Source organism: Anabrus simplex, chromosome 3 (assembly GCF_040414725.1).
Source record: "Anabrus simplex isolate iqAnaSimp1 chromosome 3, ASM4041472v1, whole genome shotgun sequence".
NCBI classification, from domain to species: Eukaryota; Metazoa; Arthropoda; class Insecta; order Orthoptera; family Tettigoniidae; genus Anabrus; species Anabrus simplex.
Genome location: NC_090267.1, coordinates 412,362,036 through 412,387,202, shown reverse-complemented (window position 1 = coordinate 412,387,202; position 25,167 = coordinate 412,362,036). Strand labels below are relative to the sequence as shown.

Below are 25,167 nucleotides of genomic sequence, written 5' to 3'. Positions count from 1 at the left end.
TCTTTCAGTATAGTCGTGAACTTCGTTATGTGTGTACAAGCTACGTAGCTTACTGATTTCACTGTGTAAACATTTGTGTCAGCATGTGTGTTTTTCTTCTTCTTTCGAATGGGCCACCAGAGGACCACGTGCCAATTTCAATTCCTTCTTCTTTGTTCTTATTATTGTGTGTTTTTATCAGTTAGTGGTATTTTGCCAGATCATGAATTCGGTGCAGTCTTTAATGTCTGGGCCATTTCCGCAACGGACTGCCGAAGAAAAATCCGAGCTGAAACGAATCGGTAGGCCCATGTGACGTTTAATTTCGAAACCAGATACAATACCGGAATTAGGCTACCTCAAAGTGTTTCATTTCAATATGGTAAAAGAGTTCTTAAATGAAAAAAATGTTACTGGGTTGGAGTAATATTCCGGAAAATAGAAATGTAAAATGTTTGTTTTATTTTTAATAATAAAAAGTATTGTTGATGTACCTGGATTTGAAAATTAGCCTGTAATCATATTATATCAATGGTAAAAATTGTGCACCACTGAACTTTTAAACCACCAGTCACCACTGTTCGCTTCCATATCTTCCCCACGTTTATCAATCACCCTTTCATATCTTTCAGTTCTATTTCCAACTATCGCTTTGAAATCACCCATTAGCACTATCCTATCCTTGCTGTTGACCCTGACTACGACGTCACTTAATGCTTCATAAAACTTGTCAACTTCATCCTCATTTCCACCTTCACATGGTGAATACACTGTGCAATGGTATTTCTGATGAATAATCCTACTCCATACTCTTCTCTTCCCTTTTTAACACCCATCAAATACACTTTATAATCTCCTACCTCTTCCTCGTTATCTCTCCTTCCCTGAATATCATTAACTCTAAATACATCCAGATGCATCCTCTTTGCTGACTCAGCCACTTCAGCTTTCTTTCTTCCATAAGTCCCATTAATATTGACAGCTCCCCATCAAATTCCATTTAGTTCACCAAGTTATTTCCAAGGAGTCCCTCGCCTGTCAAATGGGAGTGGGACTCCTTTATTCCCATAGGTCCAAGGCTTGCTTAAAACATTCAGAGCATGCTCAGTGGAAATTTTGTGAAGTAGGCCTTTACTTACACATAGTCCCTGTGAGGATCGCTCCTCTAACAGGTTAGGGACCGCCAGTGGATTGTAGTCTTAGCTGCCTGAGCACAAGGAGGGCCACAAGTCAAAATATGTACGAGATGCCCATTCCCATTCCACAGCAACTGTTATCCTGACTCTCAGGACCACTTACTAGGCCACTCAGCCATTGCCCATGGTTCACAAACTAGGACATGACTACAGTAACCCACACCACTTACATTATAGGCAATATTTGGATTAATCCAAATAGGTCTTGGTCCCCATTAGTTTGGTTAATTGGGCTGACTCTACTGTATTAAGACTAGCTGGCTTATTAACTAACTGAAACAATGATAATATGAATAATTATTTGGTTCTTGTAATTTTGATTATGTTATTACCTGCTGAGCAATTCCAAACAGTATAAGAACAAAGTAGAAGAGCACAGCCCAGAAAGGTGACACTTGATCTGCACCTAGTAAAGCAAATGTAGATGGCACAAGCTCTGTTGCTAGTCGTAAAACCTGATAACCACTCTCGTTGTCAATTTTAGCATTTGGGAGAATGACACGAGTTCCAGCAATAAATGTACTGTGAGTCATATATCGTACTGGCGTTGTCACATACACAGCAGGAATTGCAGTTGAATCTGGGTGCAGGAATAAGTAAGTACTCATTTGTTCTGAAAAGAAAAAAAGAAAGGCATAAAAACTATGAAGAAGTTTGCAGTATCGGTCATCCTTTGACAGTAACAAAATGTTAAAAGCTGTTATGCAGTTATGACTCCTATTTGTAAAGATTTGCAAGATTCATTTAATAGAATAATGAAAATGTTTAGGTCAGTGGACATCAAGAAAAAAGGACTGCGATAGGAGCAAATGCACGGGATAACGACAGTGATAAATAAGCACGGGCAAAAGGAGCAATGGAAAGCAATGAACTTCAAAGATAATAAAGTACAGTACAAACAATTCATTTTGTATAACAGAAAATATGGACTAAGGGTCACAATACTCTCTTTAACTGATATTATCTTATTTATTATATTATCTTATTTACTACCATGACATTCATTAATCATTGCCCCAGAGGAGTGCAACAGGCTTCGGCAGCCGGCACAAATCTCATCCTCGCCGCTAGATGGGGGGCTTCATTCATTCCATTTCTGACCCAGTTAAATGACTGGAAACAAGCTGTAGATTTTAACTACCATGATAGGAATGGGCTAGGACTGGAAGGAAGTGACCATGGCCTCAATTAAGGTGTGAAAAATGGGAAACCACAGAAAACCACCTTCTGGGCTGCCAACAGAGGGGTTCGAACCCACCATTTCCCGAAAGCAAGCTGAAAGCTATGCGACCCAAACCATGTAGTCACTCCCTTGATGAATATCAATTTCAGGTTAAGGTATAAAATGGGCAAACAAGATTGTAACAAATAACTACAATTGGTTTTTCACAAAAGCAGACGGACTGGAAAAATGTGGGAATTTTTTAAAACTGAAGTTAAAACTTGCCCAAGATACATGATACTGTGCTTGCTTACCAAATGAGCTTGGTATGTAGTGGTATCCACTGCTGGCTAGGAGCTGAACACAAGTGTTAGCCAAGAATGCTGACAAAAGTAATATAGCCAAGGTGAGTATGACAACAAGGCTCACATCTCGATGTAGAAGATGCTTGTGACGATTATGAGAAGCTATCTGAGTTATGGCTGCTCCAAGAAGTCCCCAGGTAAAGATCGCTTCGGTACTTGCTGCTACCCAGCACTGAAATATAAATCATTTTCTGTTTGACTTCATTATTCCTAGCCCTGTTAATGCAATTTGCTAACAGGAATCTGTATTAAGTACACAATTTGCATTTGTTTCGAGCACAAACTACAATAGTAAGAAAAACAATTTTTTCCACTCATATATAAATCAAATAATTTTGAAGTGTCCAATATTTACAGAGCTTGTGTATATATGCTGTATATGGCATAGTGGTTATAGAAAACATGAGTGCTAAAACCAAGAAGCTTAAATTAAGAACAGATCAATTTGTAAAACTACTGGGTTCAGATCATCCCAAAATGGCAAAGCAAGGTGTCGTATGCATCCCCTCCCCAGTTCTCCAGATCTCAATCCTATGTAACATCTCAGATATGTGTTGAACTAATATATAGTACAATGTCACAGATAATTTAAAAATATGTAGAACGAAACTCAGGACCTCTTATCAAAAACTTGCCTTTGGTCTTCTATAACATTTTTGGGCAAGTATTTTTTTTTAGCATTCTTATTTATAGTGAAAGTTTTCTTACCTTTGTGTTCAGAAAGAATTCACTCCATACTGTTTCTGGGAATACTTGATGCTTTGCATTTGTTGCAGTAAGACCAAGGAGCTTCGTGCAAAGTATCAGCATTCCAAATACGGGGAACAGTGAAAAAACATACACCACTTTGCCATACGATTTCAGACCTTCAAGAAGAGAAGAAAATAAAGTGAACCATAAGTAAAATTATTTGAAGATCTACAAAGAACTGAAAATAAGAAATGAAGTATATAATACCATGAATTAAATTATAGACATGTATATAAAATTAAACTTTGTACTGAAAAAGGCCTCTTCAGTTTATAAATGATTGGCAGTTACTAGCTTATAAGATAATTTTTACGTATGTCTGCTTTAGAGTTTCTTTTCTTACAAATTTAGACTGCCACTCAAGGTTATTCAAACATAGCTAATTAATATACTCCTCCTCAAAATAAAAACAGTCTAATATTTAAAATGAATCATCTTATACGAGAATAGTGGGAAAATAACATCCAATGGTAAGAAAAGGGTAATTTTCTATTGTCGGGGAATGGCTCTGGGACAGGAACACTCGACATCCTGTGCCGATTACAAACAACTACAGTTAGAAGAACAATTTTGTATGATGTAGTCATATAATGTGTGTGTGTCATATATTATTTTTATTGCTTTTGAACAAGGATTTCTCCTAGCCGAGTTGTTAATAAATATAGCCTTCATGAGAGCAATGAATGCCCTGCCACGTGACAACAGAGTTCTTATTGGTCTAGTGTATCTGCGAAAATTTGAACATTGATCATTTCTTTTGTTAAATCAACCTGTATTGTCTTCAATTTTATCTTGTTATCACAAAAAAATATAAAAAGAGCCATTTTTAATGTAAAAATTGGAACTTACAAGGAAAAAAGAAAAACACTTGATTCCTCATCAGAATGTTAGCTGGCAGGATAGGAGAAGTAGTGGTATACAATTTCTAATGATTAGATTGTGTGCCAAAAGCCTGGATTCAACTCCAAATCTCTATGCAGTGTTCATATGAAGTATTAATGTCGTATGGCTTTTAGTGCCGGGATATCCCAGGACGGGTTCGGCTCGCCAGGTGCAGGTCTTTCTATTCGACGCCCGTAGGCGACCTGCGAATCGTGATGAGGATGAAATGATGATGAATACAACACATACACCCAGACCCCGTGCCGTAGGAATTAACCAATTAAAGTTAAAATCCCCAACCCGGCCGGGAATCGAACCCGGGACCCTCTGAACCGAAGGCCAGTACGCTGACCGTTCAGCCAACGAGTCGGACTTCATATGAAGTGAGAGCGTATGACGCTGTTGATGGCGATTCATCCATTGGATGGTCACGTTAAGTCTTGAGTGGACCCTTTGGTGCTATTTGACAGGAGTAGGCTATGTGTTGGCACCGGGTTTCACTCCCTCCCCTCCTACTATCATGTATCACGTCATTCATTTCTTCTCATTAATTCCTCCGATGAGGCTGACGTCAGGTAGGGCATCCATTTGTAAAAACTTGCTACAAAGATTCATCCCACTTCACATCCAACCCTGTAGAAAAACAAGATACGAGTTGGACATGCATTGAGAAATTCTTGGTTGTTTTGGTGTCTACATATTCATATCCTGTGTGTAGTAAGAGAGTGGCAAATGGTTCTTCCGTGTTACGTGAGTGGTCTGATATATTTTGAGTATCGCAATTATATATTTTTTCTGGTCAGTTTTAAAGCACCAGGTAATTATACAGTGCAATTAGTAATCAGGCCCTCTCAATACGGTTGGGGTGGGGTATGCTGGATTACTAAAAAAAAATGATTATTGTTTTTATAGCAATAATATAATACACTGCACATATTCAAAGTGGTTAATATATGTACTCTTCATTTAATACTGTTTGTACAGTATGAACATACCGGTAATGGTTGAGAGATGTATCCAAACCTTGCCCTGTTTCTCTGCAGGGTCACGTACAAAGTGAGATGAAACTTCGCATCAGGCTGTTATGACTTATGCCCTTCCTGATGTCAACCTCATCAGAGGAGTTAATGAAATGAAATGAATGATGTGATATATGATGTTAGGAAGAAGGAGGATGGAACCTGGTCCTGCTGAGTAGCACAAAGGGGTCTGCTCAAGGCTCATCATCCTCATCAGACAGATGAATCACCATCACAGCATCATATGCCCTCACTCTATATGAACACCATGGAGGAATTGAATCCAGACTTTAGGCACACAATCTAGTGATTAGAAATTGCATACCATCATCTCTCCTACCCTACTGGCCAACATTCTGATGGTGATTTTGTTTTTTCATTTCAGTGCTGAAATAGTGCAGTCACATCCTCCAGGTGGGCTAATAACTCAGTATACACCCTTCAATATTAAGAACACTCACAAACCACTGGAATGAACATAACATTGCACACTGTATTTTGGGGAAGTTGTCAATTGTAGTTTGTTTCTTTGTGTGATGAGATCATTTCAACATAATATTCCAAGCAGAAAGAAATAATGGAGGTGCTGGACTACTGAATGGCTGGATTATGCAGACTGTATTATACTTGTTTGTGTACTGGATGTTGATTCTGAATTGAATTGTGTTAACAGTTCCTTTCACTAATCTAAATGCTGTGTTGTACCCTTGTTTTCTGACAATTGGCCAACCTCCCACCTACTAAATTTCCAAGTTCTTTGAAATTAAAGGAAAGTCTAGGTAAACAATTGACAGGCAACCTGCCATCTGGGTGTCAGCCCTAAATTAATTAATTTATTTATTGATCAATCGATATTCTTATTGGATTTCTGGTTAGTACTGAAAGAAAGGAATATCACCGGGCGAGTTGGCCGTGCGCGTAGAGGCGCGCGGCTGTGAGCTTGCATCCGGGAGATAGTAGGTTCGAATCCCACTATCGGCAGCCCTGAAGATGGTTTTCCGTGGTTTCCCATTTTCAAACCAGGCAAATGCTGGGGCTGTACCTTAATTAAGGCCACGGCCGCTTCCTTCCAACTCCTAGGCCTTTCCTATCCCATCGTCGCCATAAGACCTATCTGTGTCGGTGCAACGTAAAGCCCCTAGCAAAAAAAAAAAAAAAAAAGGAATATCAAGATAGGATAATAAAGCATGTCTCCATATGTTGGTTAGGGAGGCATGGAATTCAGAGTAGGAACTAGCCATCAGACTCTCAAGATATGAATTTGATGGAACATGCTCGGTCCATTCTGAAATCAGCCAGTGCTGAACTTCCACACCTGCCACAGGGTATCAAATATCTTATAACAGCTGCAATATCAGAATTACACAATTCTTCTCCAAGATGAGAGAGATAACCTGTCATGTGCAGACTGTGAGTACATGTTTATGGAGGTTGCATATGTTACTAAATGGATTTGGAGATGTGTATTTTCCAATTTGCTGAATTGTAGTTGTATTTTCTATTCTGTTTCAAATGGTACAGACATTTGTAGCCTATTTCATTTAGAAATATAAAATTTTGCCGTATTCAAAACAACTACTACTACTACTACTACTACTACTACTACTACTACTACTACTACTACCATCATCCTTCTCCAGTATTGTATACAATATTACTAAAAATGTAATTATTGTAGTGAATTCTTCAGAAACACATCCATATCCAACTTTATGAAACTGTACGTTTAATAAGTAATATATACTGTAATGATTTACCTTTACTGAGAGAGACGAAAACGATCATCCACACCACAGCCAAATTGAAAGTCACTTGGAACTTGAGATGGCCAAATGTATTTTCTGACTCAAGGTTGTGACGCTGAAGTACCACCCCATTGAAATAGTCTGGTACAGTATGTTCAAGTTTTGAGGAGCCATTGTCAGATGCACCTATAAGAAGTATAATATGCAGAGCTGTTAATATGATACTGCCCATACTCATAATTCTAATCCAGGAAATGTGTCCAGGTAGGAATTAAAGGACTTGGCTAGGATACTCAAGGTTGCAAATATTCTTAGCTCAGTTCTATTTGTATTTTAAAGCACATAAGCAGATATTTCGTATACTAATTTTCTAAGTACAGCACTTCCAGAATCCTATGAAATAAAAGTGTTATTTTTTACTGCTAACAGCCTTAACAAATGCAGGAGGATTATAATTTTGTCCGGCAAGATTCTTTAATTTGCAGGAAACAAATGACAGAGAATTGCTGCATTTAGACATTTTCAAAGGTCGCCATTCTCAGTCAGGATTGAGCTTACTATCACGGGAATAGAAGGCTAACAACTTACCAACAGATCTAATGCCTAGATATTCTGGGTGTACACAGGGCATTTAGCATATTATATTTAATTTTACAAGTGGTTTAACATTGCACCAACACCTTAAAGGTTTTCAACGATGATGGGACAGGAAGGAGCTAGAATTGGAAAGGAAGCAGCCATAGCCATAATTAAGGTACAGCCACAACATTTGCCTGGAGTAAAAATGGTAAACCATAGAAATCCATCTTTAGGCCTGCCGATGGTGGGGTTTGAACCCACCATCTCCCAAATGCTAGTTCATAGTTACACGGTCCGTAACACACAACCAACTCATGTGGTAATCTTACAGTGTATAGAAAAATGCAACATGCAAATTTTTATTATATTCACATGTTTTAAGAAATGGAATAAATCTTACAAGAAACATACATTTTCTTGTTTATAACAGCACTCCCTTCATGTTGTTATATTTGTCTGGATATCTAAAATAATGACATGACAGGCTTGGCAGATGTAAGTAAAATGGCTGCCTGTTTAATTTCTGTCAGCTACACGGTGACGAACACATAATTGCCACTCTTTTGTAAGTTTGGCATGGTACTATTTTGAGCAGAATTTTCTTGAACCCATTTTTTATACTCCTGTTTTTATTGTCTTTTTGATTATTAAATTTATTATTATTTTGTTATTTGTTGTTGTTACAAGGATTTTGTTGCACTTTCTTTGAACCAGGGACTGTACGCATCATGCATCATGCAGAGAAGGATATCAATATCATACAGGACGCAGAACATGAAGGCATATTGAATCATGCCATCTACGAGCTGACCATTTGTTTCTGAAACTTCCTTGAGCCGTTACGTAACATAAGTTCAAGTACAACCTATCTAATTGATTTCTTCTTTTCCAATTCTGTAATTTTATTCTATTTCCCATTTTTACACTAAAGAAAAGTAAACTCGTGTTCTCATCCCAAGGTGGTGCAGCTCTTTTCAGGCACACCTCCAATGGAGGTGAGCTGCAAGTACCATTATAACAACACATCAGCCCTCCTGCCATTCTTAAATTTCTGGCAGTACCGGGAATCGAACCTGAGCCTCCGAGGATGGCAGCTAATAATATTAACCATTACACTACAAATGCAGATATTTTTACACTTAAAATAATAAAAGACAATAATGTAATTAGACATATCCTTTTTCCTATTTTTTTAAGCACCACCAATTCAAATTTAGGCTGTTAAAGAAAATGAGTACAGGGGCATCGTTTAGAAAATGTAACATGTGAAGGGTGGCATGGGCTAGATTATGTATACTAATATATCAAAAGGAGCCTGTTGTTCACATTACTGAGGGATGTTCTTCACCAGGTTCTTAAAATACGAGGAAGAGATGAACGAAAAACTTAATAAAAACCCCCCATTGCGCAACAGCCCCAAAGGACCCTGGCCTACCAAGCGACTGCTGCTCAATCCGAAGATCTGCAGATTACGAAGTGTCGTGTGGTCATCACGACGAATCCTCTCGGCCGTTATTATTGGCTTTCTAGACTGGGGCCGCCATTTCACTGTCAGATAGCTCCTCAATTATAATCACATAGGCTGAGTGGACCTCGAACCATCCCTCAGACACAGATATAAATCCCTGACCTGGCCGGGAATTGAACCCGGAGCCTTTGGGTAAGAGGCAAGCGTGCTACCCCTAAACCGCAGGGCTGGCGAAAAACTGAATAGTGAAATAAAAATTTGAAATGTCAGACCACAGTTCTGCGCATAGGCAGTAAAGTTACAAAGGCTTTAATGAATGTCCTATTCTGGTGGCAGCACCATGAAGAAAGGCAAGCACCAACACAATACTAGTGTAACAATGGCTGCACCATTTCAGACATGCACTAAAGAAGAACACTGGTCTCTTATTCAGTTTTCTTGAGTAGTGAAGGTGTGAAACATACCAAAATTTATCAGTGAATGGCAACTCAGTATGTTGATGCATATTTGTCACAGCAGCAACTGACTTGGCCCCATGCTGCCCGTGAAACAGTTGCGACCATCCAACATCTACATTTTCAGTGTCTTCCACACCTACCACATTCACCATAGTTTGCCCCTAGTAATTTTCACATGTTTGGGCCATTCAAGGAGGCACTAGGAAGAAAGATGTTCCATTCAGATGAAGATGAAGGATGATGGGTGTACTAGAGTGGCTGTGCTGTCAACCAAAGGATTTGTTCTTGGAGGAATCCATGCAATCTGTAAGCACTGGAGGGCTTGGATTGAACATAATGGAGACAATACAGAAAACCAAACAGTTATGTACCACGTTTGCTCAATAAAAATTGAAAAATTTATTAAGGTTTTTATTTAACTCACCCTCCTACATATCAATCTCACATCAAAGGACAAATTTTAATCATATCATTAATCAGTGAAGATGTTTAATTAAGATGTTAATCTGATGATGATGATGATGATGATGATGATGATGATGATGATGATGATGCTTGTTGTTTAAAGGGGCCTAACATCTAGGTCATCGGCCCCTAATGGCACGAAATGAGACGAAATGCAATGACAATTTAAAAGTCTAAAATTCATCCACTGACCAGAATTCAGAATGTTATGATGAAGAATGAATTAATGAATATGAATTTTTAAAACATCAGTGGATCTGACCCGCAATGCCTCATCTTCCCAGAAACTATGTTACTGACCAAGGGATTGCTTCCAAAGCACAATCCTGAATCGATGATGCTTGTTGTCTAAAGGGGTTCAAAATCCACGTCAATGGTCCCTCATAATCGTACTTATTGCTAGTAAAGTAGAACCATGGTATTTCTCAAGCTGCGGTACCAATTAAAAGTAGCGTAAACTCATGCTGTTCCAAACATTATGGTACTACTCACAAGTATTGTACGTCACACAGGTAACACAGACCTATGGTGTTTTTCACATAATGGCACCACTTGTAGGTAACACAAACCCGTGGTGCACCTCACATAGGTGTACTAATCACAGGAACTCGTACTACCCCGAGGTGTTTCACACATAATGGTACAAATCACAGGCAACGTAAGCCTGTGATGTTTCACATATGGTGGTACTAATGACAGGTACTGGAAACCCACAGTGAATCGCTCTCTGTACTAATCACAGACCTATAGTGTACCTAACATAATAGTACTACACGCAAGTAAAGCCGACTCATGGTGTTCTGCACATGATGGTACTAATCACAAGTAGTTTCATGGTTTTAATTCAATCATCGCTTGGTCACCCCTTTTAGTTGCCTCTTACGACAGGCAGGGGATACCGTAGGTGTATTTTTCTTCTGCGTCCCCTACCCACAGGGATTATATTAATCTGAAAAACAGTTTACTGAATGAGACATGTACTATACATAATTTCTTAATAAAATTGCAAATATAGAGTTTGCATTCAGTAGGCCTGTTGTACTGTGTTAGTTGTGGAAAAAGGCATTCGGTTTCACTTAGAGTAATGGGAAGGATTCCATCAGAGTTCTAAGTTCTTAAGCTACTATTTATTTCTATTAAAACTTTTAAATAAGCTTGGTAGTTAATTTACATCAAATCACATCAATATTAAGATTCTGAAGTAAATTTTAAAACTAGATTAACTCACCAAAACGGTATAAATCTGATGGTTCTGCCCAGCGATACTGATCTTGTCTTGTGATGAAGGAATCACGGAAGAAGATAAACATCCACGACACTCCAACAATACTGTATATGCCAATAAGTGCATGGGACACCAGGAGAGCTATACCAATACCCTATACAAATGAAATGGAAATTAAAAATTAGAAAAGTTGAACTGTTTAAATCTGTTTCAAAATCAATAGCCTCCAAATTCAGCTTAATCATAAAATTTATTTTATATAAATATTTTATTAAAAATTTAATTTGTACCAATATCATAAGACGTGAACATTCTAGTAAAGTAACTTAGTGTAAACAATTTAAAGTTTAAAAATAGTTTTATCATCACATATTATCAAGTGTACTGTTTTCAATACCAAAGAGGAACATTTTATAAAAAGAAATCATTAGCATACCACAGAGCTCTGTATTAAATCCAGTAATGAGTATACAAAAACAGGCTGATAAATAGTATTATATTAATAAGAGGTGAAAATGGTGGAGTACCAGTACTACAGGAAACCATTAGGCTACGTCTATAAGGGGTAAACTTGACAGCTGCTAAGAACGATAGGGAATCTGCCACCTGGGTCACTGCCCTAAATGCAGATCAGTGTTGATTGATTGATTGATTGATTGATTGATTGATTGATTGATTGATTGATTGATTGATTGATTGATTGATTGTAGGCCTACAATTTTACACCAACCATTAGAGAAAAAAGTCTGATGTCAACTTTGGAGTGTATGATCCAAAATCTGTTTCATAATCAAGAAGCATATTGGCAGTACACATACAAAGGTATTTCTTGGAATGACCATTGATTGAATCTTAGTTGGAAAAGAACGGGTTTAAAACAGTACGAAACTATCAACATTTTTATCACTAGTAAATTATGCTATTTTATTCCCAATTACTTTATGACAAATTTTAAGGGAAATTTAAATAATGTATCTGTCTTCCAGGAAAGAACAACATGTGTCATACTTTGTTTGTACCGTATCCATTAACATCTTACTGAAAATATTTTTCAATATTCAAAATAATAAATGTGTGTGGTAAAAATCATTAACTACACTTGTGTGCAGAAAGTCTGACCCATTCCTGTAGATCACAATTGTGCTCTTTCTTCTAGAACATTTCCATATTTCTGCTTTGTCACAGATAATGTCTGTTTAAAGAGAAGCTATTAAAATTGAGTATTCTTCCTTCAGAATAAAGAGAATATATTAGAAATATCCTCAAGAGACAAGAGAACAATGTCAAGAAATTTCCAGAAATGACACAAAGGTAAGAAATGAATAGAAGTTTCAAACTCTGGTATAAAAAATTGACTGAAAGTAATAATGGTAAAGAAAAAGCAAGGTAATGTAACAAAATAAAACTGAATTCTCATCGACAAAATTTAATCTAGATTCACAATTAAGTATTTATTTATTTTCCACCTAGTCGATACAATGATTGCTTAAGGCAATTTTTAATGGTCAAAAGTGGTACATGTTTCGTATATTATCAACATCTTCAGCCACATAACACTGTTTAGATGAAAAATATATAAAATTGACGAAGAAATGCTTAAGAGGAAGTGTCCTTAAAATTAAACAGGCGGGTTTGAATTCTCTTTTGGCGACCCTCAAAGTGCTTTTCCATGATTTCCCATTTCAACTCCACACAAATGCTGGGATGGTACCGGTACCTTTCTCAAGGCCATGGCTGCTTACTTTCCATTCTTAACCTGTACAATTACAGGAGCTTCTACTAAATTTTAAGGACACTTCCTCTTAAGCATTTCTTCGTCAATTTTATATATTTTTCATCTAAACAGTGTTATGTGGCTGAAGATGTTGATAATATACGAAACATGTACCACTTTTGACCATTAAAAATTGCCTTAAGCAATCATTGTATCGACTAGGTGGAAAATAAATAAATACTTAATTGTGAATCTATTGAAGTGCGATACGGACCATGAAGCTGATTTTATGTAAAATTTAATCTATCAGAAATTTGTTACTAAGACTTTTACAATTCAGTATACTTGACAGTGTGTAGAATCTTTTTATTTTATGCTATGGAAGAAAATAATCTTTGTAGTAATTATTAACTATCGTTGGTGCGACGTAAAGCAACTAGCAGAAAAGAGAATTATTAACTACTTCTCTTAACTGTTCAGGCCCATTAACATTTGATAGGGCAATGCAACTTAAGGCTTTTCAGCCTGTCGAACACACAAATTCTATATAAATACACACTATTCCTTGTTTAATAGTGTGTTTTTTTAAGAGGTATGTTATAGTGTAATTTTATATTGAACTTGTGTGTTCAACAGAATGAAAAACCTTAAGTTACATTTGACTGAGTCAACACTGGAAAGTATGGCTTCCTTTTTAAATAATAGAGCAATGGCAATTCATTTCAGGAGCTATGAGCTACAGGTTCAACAGTCTCATGTCTTCATTGCGACACAGCCAGTTATGGCTACTAGCTCTGTACTCGGGAGACAGGCGGGTTTGAATTCTCTTTTGGCGACCCTCAAAGTGCTTTTCCATGATTTCCCATTTCAACTCCACACAAATGCTGGGATGGTACCGGTACCTTTCTCAAGGCCATGGCTGCTTACTTTCCATTCTTAACCTGTACAATTACATTTACACCCCACAGACAACACCCTCACACTACAGAACTAGTGAAATGAATATGTCCTCTTACACTCCCGGTACTGAAAGCCATACACTATAAAAAAATGTCTGAATGTTATCGAATATAATTGATCACTATTTCCAAAAACCCACTATAGATTACATTCAAATAAAACAATCATATTGCTGTTCTGAGATACAGATTCTTGAGTATGGTTTCAATTTACTGAGAAATCGCTGAGTGTAATCAACATTATTTTTTTTAAGAATTGGCTTTACGTTACACCGACACAGCTACGTCTTATGGCAACAATGGGATAGAAAAGAGCTAGGAGTGGGAGGAAAGCAGCAGTGGCCTTAATTAAGTTACAGCCCCAGTATTTGCCTGGTGTGAAAATGGGAAACCACGGAAAACCATCTTCAGGGCTGCCGAGAGTCGGGTTCGAACCCATTATCTCCTGAATGCAAGCTGACAGCTGAGTGCCCCTCACTGCATGGCCAACTTGCTGAGTGTAATCAACTTCTTTTACACTTGCTGCCTTGAAGTATTCACTTACTATGGTAAGAATAGGACATTTCTATGTACTGTTTTTGCTTTCTTGTAATTTTCCTACTTCTCAAACGAGCTATCAGTATACTGAATAATACTAAGCAAGATTACTAAGTATACATCCTGTAATAAACAGAAATTAACATAAATTGCAATTTTTGTTATGAAAATTTAATTCAATCTTCACTCAAAATAATTAATTAACTACCTGGAAAATGGGAGATATCTTCCACATATCCATAATCCCAGCTGCCAGGAACTGCCCGATAGAGGCATGGAAAGTGTATAGTGGAATTCCAAGCACCAGTGACACAAAAAGGAACTGAAGAATGAAGTTGGCTGGAAAAAGAAAAACACAAGAAATTTACTTTATTTGACTTCAAAGTATTTCCAAATCCACTAAAGGTTAGTTAAAACTGGATAAAACATGCAATGTCCACTCAAACATTTACACTCATGTAGCCTACAGTCCACAAGAAAATTGTGGAAAGAATTTGGAAAGATTATAACTGTTAGGTCAGATAAGTGATATATACAAATCAACATTACACATTTAAACACTTTCTCAATAAAGTATGAATTCTTAGATTGCATTAATGCTGCATTGTTTATTACAGTAATCATTTTATTAAGTATCATGCCAACATACAATGGATTTTGTTTCTTTCTTTGTCTGAGCTACATGTGTTTATTGTGTTATTTTATTTGGTATCAACATTTAAGTCATCTGAAATAAATCTACATAAATAAAATCATAATGATTGTGTGTCTATACATTGCCTATTTTGGCAAAATTTCCATACAGTTATTCGTTTCAGGTGTAATAATGACCATCTGCATATTTTTTAGCTTTGATGCCTGTCTGTTTGTTTGTCTATAACTCAAAAACTACTGGATATATTTCTACCAAAATGCATATTTAGAATCCACCTGTCCTTGGGTAGGTTTTAGGGCCAATATTGTTTCTAAATCCCTGAACTGACTGGGGGTTTATATGAAACCAAAACCATGATTTTGCACTCGCACAGAATATATACAATCAAACAATGAAAATCTATCTGCCTTAATCGCAATCAATTTCTAAACCTTTTTTCTCATGTGCATCATTTCGATATGAGGTTTAATAAGGGAGATATCATTAACAGACCAGTTTTCGGTACAAGAGCGGGTGCAAGTAAGGTGTATTTCTTATAACTTGAAAACTACTGGAGATATTTGATCCAAATTTCATATTTAGTATCCACCTGTCGAAATGTAAGTTTTTAGGCCCATACCATGTTAAATTCCCGGAATGGACTGGGGGTTTATAGGGAACAGAAACAGTGATTTTACTCTCCCACAATATATGCAAGACCAATCTGACTGGAAATCGGCCAACCTTGATGGAAATCCATTTCTAAAAATTTTTTCTCATGTACAATTTTTTCGGTAGGAGGATTAATAATGGAGATATCATGAACGGTCTGTTTTGCAGTTTAAGTCCAGCAGACAGAGCCCAAAATGTGTTTTACGTATAGCAGATTCCTTATCTTCTATATAAATAAACTAGCTGTTACCCACGGCTTCGCTCGCGAGGATTTCGTAAGTTGATAAAAATTAATTGTTCCTCGGTACTGCACTAAGACATTATCTGAAAATCCCTAAAGTATAAAAACTCGCCAAAAAATTGCATTTCATTTTCCCCAGAACCTCTTTGTAAACCACGTTTGTGACATTGCCTTTTGTGGCTGAGATGACCAATCTACTGGGAGAGCCAAATCTGGAACTTGGGACATGGAACTCTACATGTGAGAAAAAAGTCGAAAAAAAGAAAGGGTTTTGTTATTTCTAAAGGAGATTCCAAATACCAATTTTCACGTCTGTAACATCTTAATTTTTGAGATATAAGTATTCTCATAAAGAGAATTCAATCCCTTCTTCACTTATTTTCGATCTCCAGTTTAAGTTGATTTCCGAAAAGAAAAAAGTATGTGTTTCTTTATTTTTAAAAGCAAAGCCATGAAGGCCCTTGGAGGAGTGGAAAGTAAAGGCTTCCACCATTGTTAACCTCGGCACGTGATGGGGTAGAGTGGCCGCCTTTGCCCCCAGGAATTAACCTGGTACTCATTTTTGGTGTAGGCTGAGTGAACCTCAGGGCCATATGCACCTCCGGAAGTGGAAATCTCGTTTCTTAAATTTTACGACTTCCTGACGGGGATTCGAACCCACGTCCTTCCGGGCGAACCGAGCACGCCTTTACCGCCTCGGCCAGGCAGCCCCTTCTTTATTTTTAAGGGAGATTACAAATACCAATGTTCACGTCTGTAACATGTTAATTTTATGATATATACTTTAGATATACTCATTTCAAAAACTGTCCCACTCCTTGGCTGAGTGGTCAGTGTTGAGGCCTTCGATTCACAGGGTTCCGGGTTCGATTTCGGGCTGAGTCGGGGAATTAAATCGCGTGTGATTAATTCTTCTTCCTCTTAATATTCACTCAACACACCACTTTACCAACCACAACAGGAACACGCAATAGTAATTGCATCCCTACACATAGGCGTCAGGAAGGGCATGCAGTCGTAAAACAAGGTCAAATCAACATTTGCGCACCCGCGACCCCACATGTAGAAGAAGAAACTCATTTTAAAAATTCACCCGCTTTTTAAAATTATTTCTCGCTGCTGTAGAATCATAGAACTGACGTTGCCATACTTACGGCCTTTCGTTTCTCTATCCGATTCCTAGAGCAGGGGTAGTGTAGTTACAATATCTCCATAACGGTTGGTTTTAGGGCCTTAAAACATGGTTTTCGGGCCCGTAGGGCTTGCCGAGTTTCGTTCTTTGCGTCAAGGGGCTTAAAATGAGCTTTGTCTCGTCCTTGTACGACAAATTCGATTTCGCCTATATTAGCCTATTGTTTTTATATTTTTATATCTCCCCCCGTCGCCCCCCCTCGAATTGTTTTGAAAATAAAATACATCCCATGTTACTCACTGGCAATGTAGCTTTATATATGTGAAGTAATTTTTAAAATCGGTTCAGTAGTTTTTGAGTCTATCTGTTACAAACAAATATACAAATTTTTCCTCTTTATAATATCAGTATCAGTATAGATTTGCAAGCGTCTGCACATTGACCTTTTTGGCTAAATTTTCGTACAGCTAGGCCCTATCTGTTTCAAGTGTAATAATGACAATCTGCATATTTGTTAGCTATAGTTTCCTGATAGTCCTCATTTTTAACCCCGCTCCCCCCAATCACGATTGAGGCACAATCTGTCAAACGAGCTAGAAAATTGAAATTTGGCGAAGTTATATGTCTTTTAACCTGTAATCGACGGGAGGCTTCGAAGATCCTTAAATATTTAATTTTTTACCCCCGAAAAATATCGGAATATTGAGGCAATTTTAATGTCCGTGCAGACCTTCGTTTCGAGGTATTTCGCAGCTAAACCCTAAGTCATATCACAAAACGGATGGCACAATCTCTGTTTAATTTGGAGTGATCTACAAATTTGGTCCTATGACCTTTCGTCGTATCTCTATTCCTTATATGTTAGATTTGTCTCTATTTCTCGAGTATACCTATATTTTGCTCTTTGTACACGTATAATTCGTAGTTCGAATCACTTATACGAAAGGCAGAATCATCTAATTCTACACGAGCATGGCCCACCCAGTATCCATACGTGAGTCGACAAACTTGACCATATCGGTCCTTATTTGGCCCGTATTGACTCGTAATAATAATAATGTACAACGGGTGATTGTTTAGTCCGCCCTGTCAATATATTATTAATATTTGAATTATTTATACGTACATGTTTCGGGAGCCTTAACTCCCTTCATCAGTGTATTTACATCAAAATCAATCTTATCCAAATCTCGAGATACAACATCATATCATATTAACATTAAGCATTGTCCTGTGTATAACATCAACTCTAGACCAACATATGTACACTTTGCTTTTTTTTAAATATTAATGTCTGTTGTAACCCAACACTTAAGACATGGAACATATTTAAAAACACTCTTGAACAGTTCAGAGTGTAAAGGATAGGAGGAATGATAACAGCACAACTCAATTTTGACTGGCAGTAGGGAAGGCTCCTTATTTTATAATAAAAACTCCTCAACTGTAATCTGTCTGGAAGTAGGGAAGGGCGCCTGCCATTGTAACGAAAACTCCCCAAATCGATTGTGACCGCGCAGTAGGTAATGGAACCTCCAATTATAATGAAAACTTTCTTACTCTATTGTGAATGGCAGTAGGCAAGTGAGCCTGACGTTATCATCACAACTCCGCAACTCGCACTTTACATTGGAAACAACGTATGAGAACCTCCCCGTGCTGTTTCTGGACAACGCTAAGTGACGTGAAAATTTAAAAATCTCATTCACTGCATGTACAGTAATTTACTTCCATATTCATATACAATGTAGAATGCTGCAGCGAAGCACGGGTACACTTGCTAGTAAATAAATAAATAAATAAATAAATAAATAAATAAATACTTATTGTTGGAGAGACTGATATGTATGCTGCTGTTCTTTTACTCTCGCTCTCTTTGCTGACTATGTTTAATTTATTTATTTGTCATAAGTCTGTACAGAGTTCTCCTCCATTTTCACAGACACTATACATAATATGTGAATATAAATGCCTGAATGAGTTTTTTTAATGAATGATTCCATGAACGAATTAAATTGTCATGCATGCATGAATAAATGAATGAACGCTTCTCTCCCAGTCACGGATAGCCACTAACTGAGGAGAGAGCATTCGGTTCGCAGAATAAATGCATGGATGGGATTATGCATAACTACTACCCGGTCGTGTTATCCACCCCTGATGAGAAAAGGAGCCACCTTCCCAGGGATAACACGTCCGACCCTTTATCTTGAGGCCCAAGCGGAAGACCCCATCTGATCTAATAGCTGTCAAACACTAATTTCTCACCATTCCCTAATTTCTGTGAAGCACACATAAGCGGAAATCCCGCTCTCCATGTGCCCCCCTCTCTATTCTTCTTTCTCTGTTGCATTTAGGTCACTCTACATATTCGATTGGGATAGGCCCGTCCTATCCCGTCCTACTTCGGTTATATCCTTACATAAGTGTAAGAATTAATTAATTAATTAATTAATTAATTAGCTATGATTCCCTGCCTAAATTAGTGCCTACTTGCACAGGCGGATCACCATTCCACATGCAAGGGCCATGCCTACGATTTTATCTACATGAATGTATGAATAAATGAATTAATTCATTAATACTGATTCCCTAACTGTATTGAGGAAACATGTATGGATGGATTTATGAATGGGTGTATGGATATTCATGCATGCATGATAGGGGAGAAAACTCATCCCTCCCAGTAAGGATAACAGTAACTGGGGAGAGAGCCCTTACTATGAATTAAATAAATGATTGAATGAATAATAAATGTGGAACGAGTAGTGAATGAATGTTATCAACCTACAGCTACGGATCGTCCTTTGCTGACTATGTCTAGTGCATGTTTTGCATATTACAGTACTTACCTCCAAACTGAACGCTGAGGATAGCAAAGCGGCTGATGTTGAAGAGACCAAGGGTACAGCCAAGACTGGCAAGCATGGAGCTCAGGTTGTGGGGCCAGTGTCCCAGAGGGCTTTGGGCGGCGTCGGCCATGCTGCTCCGCCCATCACACGGTCTGTGATAATAACATACCATATATTAATACAAGATTCTGGAGATTGGATAGCACATATGTATAACAAATTTCATTCATGCAAGATTTGCAGAGTAAAAATGCAAGTTGCACAGTAGTGGATATTCAGTCAAATTATACATATTTACCAAGTTCTAGTGACTGTTTCCATTCTGGAACAACATGCTTCTATACTGTATCCCAGAGAACTTGAGACATGGTGAAATGAGAGAGAGAGAGAGAGTTTGGTTACTGCTAAGTATCATTCGGATGTAGTTGTTAGGGTACTGATTGCAAATATTTGCAAGAATTTTGTTTTTTGCTTTTATTAATAATGATTAGTTACCGGTATAGGATGAGGAGTTAGAGATTGGATTAACTTATCAAGAGAAATGTTTGATAACTTTCCAAACTCCTGCCCAGCTTGCTGTAGACTGCTAACTGTAGCTCTCTGAGACAGGGAGCAGTCAGGATTTTAGTCTAGTGGAGCAGTCAGGATTTTAGTCTAGTAAGTAGGAGAGGGCCTCTGTGGTGTAGTGGTTAGCGTGATTAGCTGCCACCCCCGGAGGCCCGGGTTGGATTCCCGGCTCTGCCACGAAATTTGAAAAGTGGTATGAGGGCTGGAACGGGGTCCACTCAGCCTCGGGAGGTCAACTGAGTAGAGGTGGGTTCGATTCCCACCTCAGCCATCCTGAAAGTGGTTTTCCGTGGTTTCCCACTTCTCCTCCAGGCGAATGCCGGGATGGTACCTAACATAAGGCCACGGCCGCTTCCTTCCCTCTTCCTTGCCTATCCCTTCCAATCTTCCCATCCCTCCACAAGGCCCCTGTTCAGCATAGCAGGTGAGGCCGCCTGGGCGAGGTACTGGTCATTCTCCCCAGTGGTATCCCCGACCAAGAGTCTGAAGCTCCAGGACACTGCCATTGAGGCGGTAGAGGTGGGATCCCTCGCTGTGTCCGAGGGAAAAGCCGACCCTGAAGGGTACACAGAAGATGATGATGATGATGATGAAGTAGGAGAGGAGCAGCAGCATAAAATATTGTCACATGCTCAGTAAGTATGCTCATTAAAGAGGATATTATATTTGAAAAAGTAAATCTGATTTTAACAGTCCTCTATACAACAATTCCTTTTCCTCCATAATACCACCATCCAGGTAGTCTCAACTGTACAACTCAATGCAACATTTTCATGTCTAATTTACCTTTTCTGTCTCTCATTGCAAATACCCTCCTTCTACTGTTCCCACTTATTTATATCAACAATAATTATCTCAATTTCAATTAAATTACCTCCAGCTTAAGAATAAGGCGGTGTGAATTCAACTAACTTTCACTCCAGTATAGCAAAGTCGATCTGTTTTTTCTTTCTTTGTTTTTATTCGGCGGTTTTACGTCGCTCTAAGACATAGGCCTGCAGGTTTTCGGCGACACTAATATGGGGAAGGTAGAGGCCGTGGTCTTATTCAACGTAAAGTCTCGGCATTTGATTGGTGTGAAAACTGGAAACTATAGAAAATAATATGTAGAGCTGCCGACAGTGGGGTTTCAAACCACCATCTTGTCTGGCTGGACTCTAGCAACACAGATGGCTTATAGCCCGAACATGCGCGAATCGTACCACTCCGTATCATTCCGTGTTAATCGGCGGGTGCGCTTATGTATGTCATATGTGTTTGTAGGGTTAAATCTTTAAGTCTAAGACGAGTTATGGTAACACAGCTCAATCCTATTAGAATTTCTCTTTCAGATGATACAAAACACGGTAATTCCAAAACATTTTGTAATTTTCGAGCTTCTGCTTTAATTATAGCTGGTTCTATTCCTCTAATTGTCCTAAGTTTTCCGTAATGGTACCGTTATGTCGAACGTAAGATTCTCTGTTCATTAATACATCATAGATCAAAGTTCACATATAGAAGTTAATACGAAGGAAATTAATAAATGCTTACATTTTCAACCACCGCATAGCTTTGTTCATTCGTAGGGGAACCGGGCTCAGAGAGATATATCCAACGGTACCCAGCTTGACGGTCAAATATCAAATTTCTAAAAGAATTCTAAATTCAAATTTTGCGCCCCTCCTGTGTATTATTCTTTTGGGATTCGGATCATTTTGTTATGCGAACGTAAGCTGTCAAATGCCCTACCTTTGAATATTTTATATTTGAATATTTTATTTTTTCTTGGTTTCGGAGTTACTAATTGCGAACCAAATCATATATCGATACCTCAAAATAGACACATTTTGAAGCTCTCCCCCGCCCCAATCTGTTTCACGTACAGTGTTTAACAGTGACCATACTTTCAGTCAAATGGTAGGGTCTACCTGTATCTCAGCTATTCGGATCGAATCTTCTGTCCCGCAGCTGTAAGCTACATATGAGAACATGATTTAATTACACTAAGCTTCGAATGTATAAAGCCTAGTTTTATAGACGCTGCCACATTAATGAAAAGTTCTGACGGGTGAAAGCATGAATGAATTTAGCTATGTTTTATAAAAAAGAATGTACATCTATTCTATCCCATCCAGTTCGACTACGAAATGTACGTTTCCTTCGGCTATTTCACATACTCCGGCAAACTTTCTCGAAGGGGAGAGAAGGTAACGCAGCAATGACTCTCCCCGGGCTATGAACTAATGATGACATGTTTGCATCAGTGAAGAACCTTGACATACAAACATTACTGTAACGGTAATGTGCCCTGGGGACTATTCTCACGCCACATTGTCTTCTTGCAAGATAAAGTGACCTTGTCCTCTGACTACAGTTTCTAAGTCACACCAAATTCATCTACAACATAATTACTTAAATCACTTTAAAATGAAGCGCACGACTTTTGAACTATGGTAATTTTGACAACAATAGAACGACACACTAACAGCTTGATCCTTGTGAGAATAGTGATGCAACTTGTACCGCTATTCCCAGGGTAGCGTAAACCGAAACTTCCTGAAACTAGCTCAATCTGGGTGAAGATTTTACATTTTTTATTCTGGCCTAGGCTAGAGTGGCCATTATGGAGGACTGAAGAAAAGAACAGGTAAGGTACTAAGTGTAATCAAGTATACGGTTACCCCGAGCTGAGTGGCTCAGACGGTTGAGGCGCTGGCCTTCTGACCCCATCTTGGCAAGTTCGATCCTGGTTCAGTGCGGTCGTATTTGAAGGTGCTCAAATATGTCAGCCTCGTGTCGGTAGATTTACTGACACGTAAAAGAACTCCTGCAGGACTAAATTCCGGCATCTCGGCTCTCCGAAAACCGTAAAAGTAGTTAATGGGACGTAAAGCAAGTAACATTATTATTAGAAAGTTGCTTTTTCTTTTTTTCAATTTGCGTCGCGCCGACACATGGCGACGATGGGGAAGGAAATGTCTAGGAGCGGGAAGGAAGCGACCGTGGCCTTAATTATGGTAAACTCCAGCATTCAGCTGGTGTGAAAATGAGAAACCACGGAAAACCATCTTCAGGGCGGCCGACGTCCGGCTCCATGGCTAAATGGTTAGCGTGCTGGCCTTTGGTCACAGGGGTCCCGGGTTCGATTCCCGGCAGGGTCGGGTATTTTAACCTTAACTGGTCAATTTCGCTGGCACAGGGGCTGGGTTTATGTGTCGTCTTCATCATTATTTCATCCTCATCATGACGCGCAGGTCGCCTACGGGAGTCAAATCAAAAGACCTGCAACTGGCGAGCCGAACTTGTCCTCGGACACTCCCGGCACTAAAAGCCATACGTCATTTCATTTCAGGGCGGCCGACAGTGGGGTTCGAACGCACTATCTCTCGAATACAAGCTGAGAGCTACGTGTTTCAAACCACGCAGCCACTCGCTCGATAAGAAAATGGCGGACCTGAATACAGTGTGTTTTCGGGTTTACAAGTAACTTTACAATCACTTCTGGCCACTGGAATCTCACCAATGCGATCACCGTCCGAATCTCAACCAATGCAAGTGGGACTTTTTTGGAACGATACGTCACATTCATGTGGTTCGGATTCCACGTGAAACCGAAGACCCGATGGCTATGGTCTCAATACTAAGAGTCACGTAAAACTACAAGCTCGATAACTGCATTGTTGGGTACTTTACCTCCCCTTCCTCTCTTGTGCATTTTAAATCGTTCAACAGCGAACGAATATCACTGATATTATGAACTCCACTGCAAAAGCAAAATATTTTTTCGTTCACGCTATAACAGTTGAAGTGCGAGTATTGTCGACCACTAGTACAAACCACGAGATTTCAATGGTAATAAATGACTCAACAGTGACAATCATTTCAATCAGGTAGGAATGTACTACAAATTATGCGATGTGATTAGCTGAGGTGCATCGAGTTCTGAGATCTCAAATGATTTATCCTTCGATTCTTTCTTCTCATCTTATGATACTATTTGATTTATTACGTTGTTGAAAGTGGAGATCGTGATGATTTATATGAACCATGAGCACCGGTAATATTTTTGGAATAAGTAAACACAATATATACTGTACACCAATGAGCAATTGAATCAGAGATAGCTGCGTTTTGGCGAAATGGCACTGTGGAACGATAGGTGAATGTAATAGTACGGCGACCGTTCATATGGGATGAAAAGGAACCCCTTATACATGCATTAGCATCCCTCATCGGTGAACGATACAGGAACCTGCCGTCAAATGATGTCCACCCATTTGTGTATGTCCAGGACCCTGAAGGGGACTTGTACTTACAGTGCGCCGACACATCGCTCCCAAACTGTGGCCAATTATTTCGTTGAACTGTCCACGGACATGAGGATTTTTGCCCTGCCCACAAGGTCGCCCGACTTCAATCCTATTTAACTCATCCGGGATGCTGTCGAGAGGAATGTGTGCGCACTGGACCCTTCTCTGAACAATCTCCGTGTATTATTAGAGGCTTTGCAGTGGTGATGGATCACTGTGGCTCCCCAATGTTTCTAGTGCCGTGTGGAGTCCATGTCTCACCGCATCGCCACCG

The 25,167-nt window shown here is 38.7% G+C and overlaps 1 protein-coding gene across 2 annotated transcripts in view; it reads right to left on the bottom strand.

Annotated features, from left to right (window-relative positions):
• bdg (bedraggled) overlaps nt 1-25,167 on the bottom strand; it is an 842,871-nt gene that overhangs the window by 24,090 nt on the left and 793,614 nt on the right. For both annotated transcript variants that reach the window (XM_067143397.2, XM_067143396.2), the window contains exons 4-10: nt 20,035-20,186; nt 14,712-14,842; nt 11,297-11,447; nt 7,111-7,284; nt 3,411-3,568; nt 2,652-2,874; nt 1,508-1,788 (exon numbers count right to left, since the gene is read on the bottom strand). In XM_067143397.2, the coding sequence (XP_066999498.2) occupies nt 1,508-1,788; nt 2,652-2,874; nt 3,411-3,568; nt 7,111-7,284; nt 11,297-11,447; nt 14,712-14,842; nt 20,035-20,186 (1,270 nt within the window). The remainder of the gene's footprint in view (nt 1-1,507; nt 1,789-2,651; nt 2,875-3,410; nt 3,569-7,110; nt 7,285-11,296; nt 11,448-14,711; nt 14,843-20,034; nt 20,187-25,167) is intronic.